This window comes from Berghia stephanieae, chromosome 11, assembly GCF_034508935.2.
Source record: "Berghia stephanieae isolate SIO BIC M18660-M18661 chromosome 11, UCSD_Bste_1.3, whole genome shotgun sequence".
Lineage (NCBI taxonomy): Eukaryota > Metazoa > Mollusca > Gastropoda > Nudibranchia > Aeolidiidae > Berghia > Berghia stephanieae.
Window position 1 is genome coordinate 1,352,629 of NC_088370.1, and position 12,500 is coordinate 1,365,128.

Sequence of the window (12,500 nt, forward strand, 5' to 3'; positions counted from 1 at the left end):
CTGAAGGCACTGCAATAATTATAAGTTCTTCAGGGATTAATTCGGCCTCATCTGAATCCAGAAATTTCTGATATGTAGAGAGATCCTGGTTCAGGGTAGTTACTATTGATGTTGGTGGTCCCCCTACATATTAGTTGCAATGACGGAAATATTCTGTCATTGCATTTTGGGCTGGGATGTTATCTTCTCGACGTAAGATGTGACCAAATAGCCTCCATCGCTGTTCTTTTTTTTTTGTACTCAGGCGTTGGACCTTGTTTTTTTTCCATAGAGATCAGTATTTGTAATTGTCTCTGGCCAATAGATTCCGATTACGCGACGTAATTGTTTGCGGTGGTATGAATCGAGACTTTCTAAGTTCTTTTTTGTGAGGCCCCAGGTTCCACAATTATATTTCAATATCGGAATAATCAGTGCCTCGTAAATCTGTATTCGTTTATTTTCACTGATTATGTTATTTCTTTTCCATAAATTTTGGAGTTGGTTGAATGCATTGGTGGCCAGCTGCTTTCGTTTTCTGATGTCTTCATTTATGTTGATCAAATTGCCTAGTTTATGTATACTTTTCCATTCATTTAAATTTTGTTGATTTTTGCATATTCTGGATTGATTCGATTTTAGATTTCCTGCATCCACGGTCGTTGATATTATTGGTGTGTATATTTTTGCTTGATGTTCTGATTCAAAGATTAGGTCTGTATCATTTGCGTATATCAATTCACGAGTGATTTTCTTTATTGGTGGTAATTTTGGTCTTAGAACTTCCATGGCCTATTCGAGGTATATCGTGAATAGAATTGAACCTCAGCTGTCTTCTTGAGGGGATCCAATTGAGGTTGATATTTTTGTTAATTCTCTGCCGGATTCAAATTGTAATGTAGTATTTGATAATAGGTATCCTATGAGCTGCACGTGATCTTTGTCCAAGAAAGAGCGAATGATTGATAACAACTTGGTTCTACATATGGTGTCGAAAGCTGAAGTCATATCGATTCCAAGTATGGCAAATTCTTCCTTATATTTCTCCGTTCTGGCTTTCAGCCATCGATGGGCGCATACTATGTTACAATTGCTTCTATCTCCTTTTAACTCTCTTTGTGATGGTGAAAGATATTCCTCTAACTTTTCTCTAATTCTGTTTAGTGTGATTGTACCTACTTAAAACATTTCTTGGCGTGGATAATCAAACGATTGGTTGCAAATTTTCTAAAGGGCCTTTCTTTTCATTTGGTTTGTTTAGCAGAATGAGTTTTTCACTTCCAAGATTGAGAACATGTTTTGACTTAAATATCTTATTATAAATATCAGCTAGTATTTGCATCCCTTCGTCGTCAAGACATTTTAGTTCTTCTGCTCTAACACCATCTAGACCTGGCGATCTGTTGTTATTGAGCTTTTGTATGTCTTCACTTAATTCTTGTGAAAAAGTTCTAGCCAGCATGAAGAATAAGAAGGACCAATTTACTTTGTTTAGTGCCAAACTGCTCGTTGATGGCGAGAAATGACATCAACTATTGAATTCTCTTGCGTTTGTACAGCCATTATGCAGGGCTGCCTACTCGAAATGTCAAAAATTCGTAGTTTCCAATAAAAAAAGAAAATCCACTTTAAATAATTTTAGAAATAAATAATTTGCCTTCAGCATGATCCAAAAATGCCCCAAAGTCATGAATATAGGTTCTAATGAGCAAAACTTTCCTTTCCAACAAGATTTGTTGCGTCAAAGAGGAGAATGCAGTTCTGGAGCTGGAGCCAAATATTCGTATTTCTACAATTTTTTCTTAGTACTAGGCAGTTCTGCATTATGATGATTAGTTTTCACTATATGACGTCAATCAGACTATTTATGTTATGCAATTAATTACAATACTCACAACATCCACCAACAGGATATAACGTACCCAAACACAAAACTATGTGTAACCTAAAAGGTTTATAGTCTGATTCATATAATTTCGTGAAAACTACTCATACAAATCAATAACAAATAGCTGAGTGACGTGAATATCGTTCTATATATTTGTGACCCATCGCCCCAAAACAGTATTATGTCGGGGTGAACCAAATGACAAAAGAGGGCGTCAATGCTAAAATAGGTAGCGATGTGAAATTTTGAATTTTACCACTTTAGAAAATTCTATTCCTTATCATTAATCATTTATTTAACTTTACTTGTTTCACTATTTTGACAACAACTTCAATTTTTTCAGGGTTTAGAAACTAAATATAATTTTTATTTTAAATAAAATTATTATTATATTATTATATTATTATTATTATTATTATTATTATTATTATTATTATTATTATTATTATTTATTATTATTATTATTATTATTATTATTATTATTATTATTATTATTATTATTATTATTATTATTATTATTATTATTATATTATTATTATTATTATTATTATATTATTATTATTATTATTATTATTATTATTATTATTATTATTATTATTATTATTATTATTATTATTATTATTATTATTTATTATTATTATTATTATTATTATTATTATTATTATTATTATTATTATTATATTATTATTATTATATTATTATTATTATTATTATTATTATTATTATTATTATTATTATTATTATTATTATTATTATATTATTATTATTATTATTATTATTATTATTATTATTATTATTATATTATTATTATTATTATTATTATTATTATTATTATTATTATTATTATTATTATTTCATCACCATCATTACTACTACTACTACTACTACTACTACTACTACTACTACTACTACTACAACTACACTACTACTACTACTACTACTAGTAGTAGTAGTAGTAGTAGTAGTAGTAGTAGTAGTAGTAGTAGTAGTAGCACTAGTAGCAGTAATAGTAGTAGTAACAGTAATAGTAGTAGTAGAAATAACTACTCCAACTCTTCATACCTACGACTTTGACAACTAGACACGCACAGGCTGCCATTGCCCCTAACGCCGACAATACGATAAAGGTCCATTTACGGCCAACTCTGAAATGATAAAAAAAGAAAGACATCTTATTGTGGATCCTCGTGGATAGCTCATACGGTATAGTCACGATCTCCCCGGCCAGGCGGAGTTGTCGTATCAGTAATGTCACTGGTTCGAGCCCCCATCACCGCCGCGAAGTTTTTATTCTCTCTTGTCTTCTGGCACTTTACTACTCAGCTCATCTTTCTCCTCTTCCACTCTTTCGCTTGCCCTCATTTCATTAATCACTACGAATGACATCTCACTATGCGCTGCACAACCTAAAATGACTTTAAAAATATAACTACTAGTTTTAGGACATAACTCAGCTAGCGGCGATGGAGGCTCGAACCCACGACCTTACTGAAACGACAACTCTGCCTGGCACATAAATTCTTCGAACGTTATCTATTGCAAGTAAGCAGAACTGCCAAAGGGAAGAAGGACATTACTTCCGAAAACAAAATATCCCACCTGGATGGCAAAGGGTGACGCCGGCTACCTGCAGATCAGTCAAAGATTGGATGTTACGTATTGGGTTTTGTCGTCTTGTGACCAAACAAAAAAGTTACTTGAAAAGGACGTGTGAACCAAACGTCACCATGATTCGATGGGCGATTGATTCGTTTCTAGAAACCTGTGATATGTTCGTAACGGATAAATTCGATTCAGTTATTCAAACTATTATTGTTCGAACAGACCCGTAACGGATTGATTCGATTCAGTTATTCAAACTATTATTGTTCGAACAGACCCGTAACGGATTGATTCGATTCAGTTATTCAAACTATTCTAGTTCGGACAGACCCGTAACGGATTGATTCGATTCCGTTATTCAAACTATTCTAGTTCGGACAGACCCGTAACGGATTGATTCGATTCCGTTATTCAAACAAGTATTGTTCGAACAGACCCGTAACGGATTTATTTGATTCCGTTATTCAAACTATTCTAGATCGAACAAACCCGTAACGGATTGATTCGATTCAGTTATTCAAATTATTCTAGTTCGAACAGACCCGTAACGGATTTATTCGATTCAGTTATTCAAACTATTCTAGTTCGAACAGACCCGTACCAGATTAATTCGATTCAGTTATTCAAACTATTGTTGTTCGAACAGACCCGTACCAGATTAATTCGATTCAGTTATTCAAACTATTGTTGTTCGAACAGACCCGTAACGGATTAATTCGACGACAAGTATTTAAAATCAATCGACTAACCAATATAAGTTTTAAACTAAAATTAATTACAAATTTTGTTTCCAATATCATAAAATAAGACGGGCGAGAAAGAGAGATTATTTCATAGTAATCTATTCAAGTAAATAAGCAAAGTTTTGAATAAAGAAAGCATTTGTAATAAATTTTCCTAGATAACATTTAAAAAAGATATTCATTAAAAAAACAAGGTTAGAATAATGGCTACCACAAACACCAATGGGTATTTCATGATATGTGACAGGCATTCTATGTGACCCGTCGCTTCAAGGCGGTATTATATCGGGACGGTTTGGATAATGAAAATTAACCAGTAGAATTTTCACCAATCAAATCATGGAATTTGTGACACGCCCTCACACGTGCTCGGACAAACATAATTGGTTGTTTATAGATAGTATGCGCTTGGCTATGAAGCTCACAACATTACCATCCGGAAGCATAATGGATCACTACACAAAACTATGTGTTACCTTGAGCGTTTATAGTCTGGTTAATACAGTTTAGTGACAATTACTTATAAATGAGGATGGCAAAAAGCAAAAACAAAGACCCGAGTGACGTCAACTTGATACTATCTATAAACAGTAACGTGAATGATATCGACGTCTCTCTGGTCATTGTTATTGGTTTTATACCGCCGAAGGATCCGTGTCTTTAAATGATTTATATACTGAATACTGCTTAAGAAAAATTGAAAATATTTTAGATCATCCAACACATCCTTTAAATCTTCAGATCCCTAAGTCGAACAGAAGTGACCGATTGTTATCTATACGAACAAAAAGTGAAAGAAACACCCGACCCTTTTTACCTTACAGTTGCAGAATTTTTATTAAGGAAAATAATTTATAGATTTTATATATTATATAAATTTTATAAATGATGCATCACTGAAATTTTAGAACACTCGAACCAACTTATTGAAGTTTATATATATCTAGTACACACATTTTCATGAGAATAAGGTGGGAAATTGAAATCATCTGTCGACACCTCCTCCCCCCCCCCCAACCTTTCCAAATTGTGTGTAATGATCCGGGCTGCCTTTTCCCACTTGGATTCAGTTCAGTTTCAAATTATTGAATAGTTCTTCGATTCCATTATAATAGTAATAGTAATAAATAATAATAATAATAATAATAATAATAAAATATAATAATAATAATATAATAATAATAATAATAATAATATAATAATAATAATAATAATAATAATAATAATAATAATAATAATAATAATAATAATAATAATAATAATAATAATAATAATAATAATAATAATAATAATAATAATAATAATAATAATAATAATAATAATAATAATAATAATAATAATAATAATAATAATAATAATAATAATAATAATAAAATAATAATAATAATAATAATAATAAAATAATAATAATGATAATAATAATAATAATAATAATAATAATAATAATAATAATAATAATAATAATAATAATAATAATAATAATAATAATAAATAATAATAATAATAATAATAATAATAGTAATAATAATAATAATAATAATAATAATCATCATCATCATCATCATCATCGGCAGCAGGAGCAGTAGCATCAGCATCATCACTACCAATGCTATTACAATCATCACCACCACATCATCATCATCATCATCATCATCATCATCATCATCATCATCATCATCATCACCACCACCGCCACCACCACCTCATCATTTTTTCATGTTGAAATTGTGGGATTCCTGGATAGAATCCATTGCCTTCAGTCAGGACTCATTGAAGCAAATTAATCTTTAGACATAAACCGACTGTGATTTCTTCTTCGTATAGAAAATCATGTAACATTGATAGAAGAAAATAACAACGGATTCTATACTTTATTCCGATCTATTATTTTTTTTTCAACAAGACGAGGCAACTCCCCACGCTATTAAAACTACAGTGCTTAAAGCAAAATTCAAGTCTGGACACTTTTGATATCGTGATTTTGAACGATTTTGGTATAGCCGGCACAATTTCTTAACCAAGAAAGGACTTTTAATTAAACATGCAGGTAATTAAATCATTTCGCACATTATTGTCAGATAACAACAAGTCGTTGCGGTCATTTAGGGCTGACGTCATCACACACCTGAGTAAACAACAGGTTGGCCGACTATCCCACGGTGAAGGGTAATAAATATGCGCGCATGCGCGCTATCGGAAGTAATGGAGTTCACCGATTCTATCACTATACCCATATGTAAAATGAGTACTTGGCAGTTGACGGCATTTTCTCCGTCGGGAAAAATAATTTAAATATCGCATAGCAAGCGACATGTCTCGTCCTACATAATATAATTGTTGCTGTTAACTAGAAACCCCATGTAAATCGCTTTGAGCACGTTTAGTAGATATTTGTATTAATGTTTTTTTAAATTTTATGAATGAAATCCGTCATATTTTGCTTTGGTTTGAGAGCATTTCTATCACAACAACGAGGCTGCTACCATTTGGGTGATCAGACCTGCAAATAGCTATGTGTCAGGTTGAGAATAATTCCATTGCAACGATATAGTAGACCCTCAGAGCCATTGGGCTCGTGGAGCCGGAGATAATCCCAGTTTCCATAGCGTGAAGCGGACAATAGTAACTTCTATGGATAGGGCGCTAGTCTTTCGCATAGTACTTTCCGCTACATGTAACAGACCCAGCTACCCAATCACTTTGGGTTAACATCAGGGTCAGAAAAAGAAATCTGTACTTCACACGGAATCGATCTTTGCGTCCCTTTGCGTATAAAACGAGTGCTCTATCAACTGAGTTATCGGTACCCCCCCCCCCCCCCTTAAAACAATGAGACTATAGAAACTTGGAAAATCAGACTTGTGAATAATAAGTACACATTGGTTTGAGGGCAATTCCGTTACATCAATGAGACCGATAACAATATTTTGGGCAATCAGAACTACAAAGAATACACGTTGGTCTTACCTGTTATTGAAGTAAAAAGTGCTGATAATGAGAGGCACCTCCACCATGCTGACCAGAAAAATGTTCAGGTACAGATTTCCGGACAAGGCTGAGACCCCGAACGCAATACCGTAACACACCAAGGACAGCATGAACCTGGAACGAGAACAAATAATATAATTGAAATAATTGAGCTTTTATATAGCGCAATATCTAATAAACGTGCTCAAAGCGCTTTACAAAGGGTCCCTGGCCAACAGCAACACGTAACATGTAACCTGTTAGGCGACATTACAATATTTTCCGACAGGGACACAACGCTGCTAACGGCCAGGTACTCATTTTACACCTGAGTACGGTGAGAGAATGTGAGTAAAGAGCCTTTTCCAGGGACTCAACTATGCGCCGAGCGAGGCTCGAACCCAGGACCTTCCGATCCGAAAGCGAGTGTCATACCACTAGACCAAATAGCCGCACATGTCTCAACAATAGAATTCAATTCACTGATGTCACGTCCGCCCAGCAACCAGCAGCTTGGATCTAAACAAAGAAAGTCGGTATTGTTTATTCTTCATGCTGTCGAGAACTTTTTCACGTGTCAAGTGATCAGGATGTATGAAAGTCAAAACATTATCAGATTTATGTTTTTCGCCTCTGGATACACTTTTACGCTCATAGGAGAAGCATTTCATAAGGACGGTGATGGAGATAATGGCGTCCGCCATTGTTCCGATAGGTTAGAACCAGTTACTATACGTCCAAAAGAGAGAAGTTACGTCACGGCTATTGTACCCTATGAGGGAAATTCGTGACGTCACACAGAATGAAGATGACGTCCTTTATTGTTTGTTTTTCCATCCGTGTGTGAGTAATTCTCTTTAACCCTCTCCTTACAACTTATTGGAAAATCGTCATATTTGTTACGATGCAACCGTCACTTTTCTCATCCAGATTTCATTTTCTTTTTGCTATAGCTATAAAAACCTTCTGTAATAGAGCCCATATTGTCGAACAATATTATGTATAAAATGTGTTTGTTACTTTTCTGTATTAGTAAGATATGTCTGTCTTTGTGTTGGGTGGGTTTGAAGTTTTGGGGAAAATTCTGAAAATGGCTGGTAAGGAGAAGGTTAAACTGTCTTACTCAGAATATAAAAGTTTAAGGTTACACATAGTTTTGTGTGTGGGTCCGTTATATATCCACTAGGTGTCTATATCCACTAAACGAGCCCAAAGCACTTTACAAGGGATTTCAATCCAACAACTACAATTCACATGTAGGATGAAGAATCCACCTGAAAACTGTAAGACGATATTATTTTACCTTTACATTTCTCGGCAGACAAGTCTGTTAACGTACAGGTACTTACTTACTTTACACTTGAGTGTGTGAGAAAATGTGAGTAAAGAAGCTTATTCTAAGGCCTCAATATATTTCGTTGTCATCTAGTACAGATGTGACCCATCGTCTCAAAATGGTATTATGTAGGAATGCACCATATGCTTAAAAGCCGAATTAAATGTTAAACTGGTCAAAAATATAAATTGTTGGCATTAGCATCCTAGAATATGGTATCAATTCTCCTCAATAAGACATACAAACTCAACACAAGTCTGATATTTCTGGGTATAAATTCAATTTTCAACATCTTAATCAACCCGACTTAATACCGTTTTGAGGCGAAGGGTCACAAATATCAAAGTGACAACCAAGGAGCAGGTACTGGTTCAAGTTATAGATAGTGTGCGCTTGGCAAAGAAACTCACAACATTGCCATCCGGAAGTATAGATAGAATAAAGATGACGTCACTCAGGTCTTTGTTATTGATTTTTTGCCATCCACGTTTATGAGCATTTCTCACTGAAATGTATTAACCAGACTATAAACGACCACATAGTTTTGTGTTGGTACCTTAAAAATTTCGGATGGTAATCTTGTGGTGAGTTTCTTAGCCAAGCGCATACTATCTATAACGGACCAACACGCAAAACTATTGAATACAACTCACGATTTGTTTTCTATAGTGGTCAAAGACTTGTCTTTTGACGTCGTTATTTCGTCAGTCTCAGGCTATAGATAGTATGCGCTTGGCTAAGAAGCTCATAACATTGCCATCCGGAAGTTATAAGGTCCAACACACAAAACTGTGTGTAACCATGATTTTTTATAGTCAGGTTAATACAGTTCAGCGAGAATCACTCACAAAAGCTGATGGCAAAATACAATAACAAAGGCTTGAGTGACGTCAACTGCATACTATCTATAGAAAGTTCGAAGATGACGTCACTCAGGTCTTTGTTATTGTTTCTTGCCATCCGCGTTTATAAGTAATGCTCACGGAACTGTATTAACCTGACTATAAACGTTCATGGATACACACAGTTTTGTGTGTTGGTCCGTTATACTTCCGGATGGCAATGTTATGAGCTTCTTTGCCAAGCGTATACTATCTTTAAGTTTACGATGGCTACTATTAAAGCCCGACCATTTTTTTCTTCTATGGTAGTGGACAGTTTGATGTAATTTAAAAAAATGTTGAGCTTTTATATAGCGCAATATCCACTAAACGTGCTCAAAGGGCTTTACTAGTAACTTCGTGAAATGGAAATATGTTTCCATATGGCTTGCTGGGGGGAATAAATGATACATAATGATTTGAACTGATCATGGAAAAGTTCTATATAAATGTTTATACCGTTTATCCCAGTTACTATGACATTAAACAGACAGTAGAAATTGCTTGCAGAAACGTGACTCACCACACATAACATGCGATCAAAGTGATTTTGGTCCTCTGCCAACCTTTAAACAAATCCCAATAGGAATATTTTTTTCCTGAGGATTTCAGCTCTTTCTCTTCCTGGTATAGTTTCTGAGATAGATGAGAAATGAAATAGAGTGTTTTGGCATGTTTCTGAGATAGATGAGAAATGAAATAGAGTGTTTTGGCATGTTTCTGAGATAGATGAGAAATGAAATAGAGTGTTTTGGCATGTTTCTGAGATAGATGAGAAATGAAATAGTGTTTTGGCATGTTTCTGAGATAGATGAGAAATGAAATAGTGTTTTGGCATGTTTCTGAGATAGGTGAGAAATGAAATAGAATGTTTTGGCATGTTTCTGAGATAGATGAGAAATGAAATAGAGTGTTTTGGCATGTTTCTGAGATAGATGAGAAATGAAATAGAATGTTTTGGCATGTTTCTGAGATAGATGAGAAATGAAATAGAGTGTTTTGGCATGTTTCTGAGATAGATGAGAAATGAAATAGAGTGTTTTGGCATGTTTCTGAGATAGATGAGAAATGAAATAGAGTGTTTTGGCATGTTTCTGAGATAGATGAGAAATGAAATAGAATGTTTTGGCATGTTTCTGAGATAGATGAGAAATGAAATAGAGTGTTTTGGCATGTTTCTGAGATAGATGAGAAATGAAATAGAGTGTTTTGGCATGTTTCTGAGATAGATGAGAAATGAAATAGATTGTTTTGGCATGTTTCATCGTCGTCGTCGTCATCATCGTCATCGTCATCATCATAATCTTTATACCATCATCATCATCATCATCATCATCATCATCATCATCATCATCATCATCATCGTCATGATGATCTTTATCATCATCATCATCATCATCACCATCATCATCATCATCATCATCATCATCTTACCTCTAAAACAATCCTCAATTCATTTGGAGGAGGTCGTCCATTCACAGCCGCCATTTTCTCGAAAATTCTCTCGGCCTCTTCCAAGCGCCCCTTCATGGTTAGCCATCTCACACTCTCAGGGACATAACTAGTAGGAAAACGAAAACATTGATTATTTCAAGGCGCCCCTTCATGGTTAGCCATCTCACACTCTCAGGGACATTACTGGTAGGAAAACCACAAACTTGATTATTTCAACGCGTAAAATATTTATTCCCTTTATCATGTTTTTCATACCCAAGGGGAAAGTTTTCTTTAGGGTCTATTCCAAGGGAAGACTGGAATAACCCAGGCGTCAGCCTCAGTTCAGCGCGCAATTTGAGCTTGAGTGAAGTGACTTGCTCAACGCCACACAGGGCATATGAGGTTGATCGAACTCGGCACCTTTCATTCGAAGCAAAAACCGTACCGTTGAACCACGCTGCCCAGTAATGTCCCGCGTACTGTTTATGTGCGGCTCTGTGGTCGAGTGTTATGACACTCGCTTTCCGATCGGAATGTCCTGGGTTCGAACCTCACTCGGCGCATAGTTGAGTCCTTGCAGGAGTAAATTGATTACTTGGCCGTTAACAGCGTTGTCTATGTCCGGAAAATTGTAATGTCGCCTAACAGGCGTCATGTCTCGTCCTGCATGTCAAGTGTTGTTGTTGGCCAGGGTCCCCTTGTAAAGCGCGTTGAGCACGTACAGTAGATCTTGCGCTATATAAAAGCTCATTTTTCCTGTCTGTGTCTTAAGATATTTTGTGTAACACGCTGGCTCAACGGTAGGACGCCATCTCGTCACAAATGACAAGCGATGTTAAGCTTGATTATAAAAAAAATGTTGCTCCCAACGTTACTACTTCACTTGACTCAGGTATGAATGAATACCTGGCTACATCAGGCAGTTATGGGTGTTGTATGAGTGTTTGTACAAAAAGGACGCATAGAAGGCGACTGGTACTGTATGTAATGGAAATAATATGGTCCCATAGGGCTTGTTGGGGGGGGGGGGGTTGGGGGATAAATGAAACATAGTGATTTGAATTGAGTGTGGAAACGCTCTATATAAATGTTTATACCGTTTATCCCAGTTACTATGTCATTACGATTCGTTGACAACGTTCAAATCTCGCTTAATGTTTTATCTTTTTACGTCATAATGTTGCACTATTATTTTCATATTTTGTTGTTGTTAAATTGAATTCGTATCACGTTTCCATCAAACTTGTCTCACTGTAATATGTTTTGTTTTATATGACTGTAACGCGCTTAGAGCCTGTGACAACGGGGTAAAGCTCTATATAAATGCCATTTATTATTATTATTATTATTATTATTATTATTATTATTATCATTATTATTAAACAGACAGTAGACATTGCCTGCTATCCTTCAGATAGGAGGCTTGTCTATCGGACTGTATCGTCCCCCCAGATAGAACAGACCCAACTACCCAATCACTGTTGGGTGGACAAGGATCTCCACTCTGAGTCCACATCGGTACCTTTTTGAGCTTTTAGCTTTTATACAGCGCAATCATATATAGCTCAAAGCGCTTTACAAAGGGTTCCTGACCAACACAACAGCAACACGTAAGATGTAGAACGAGATGTAACGCCTGTTAGGCGATATTACATTATTTTTCAATA

General features: G+C 35.1%; 1 protein-coding gene across 1 annotated transcript in view; it reads right to left on the bottom strand.

Annotated features, from left to right (window-relative positions):
- Positions 1-12,500, bottom strand: part of LOC144957196 (solute carrier family 22 member 7-like) — a 47,963-nt gene that overhangs the window by 6,408 nt on the left and 29,055 nt on the right. Inside the window, exons 6-9 of the mRNA XM_078888249.1 lie at positions 10,831-10,957; positions 9,920-10,032; positions 7,180-7,314; positions 2,930-3,012 (exon numbers count right to left, since the gene is read on the bottom strand). Coding sequence (XP_078744375.1) covers positions 2,930-3,012; positions 7,180-7,314; positions 9,920-10,032; positions 10,831-10,957 — 458 coding nt within the window. The remainder of the gene's footprint in view (positions 1-2,929; positions 3,013-7,179; positions 7,315-9,919; positions 10,033-10,830; positions 10,958-12,500) is intronic.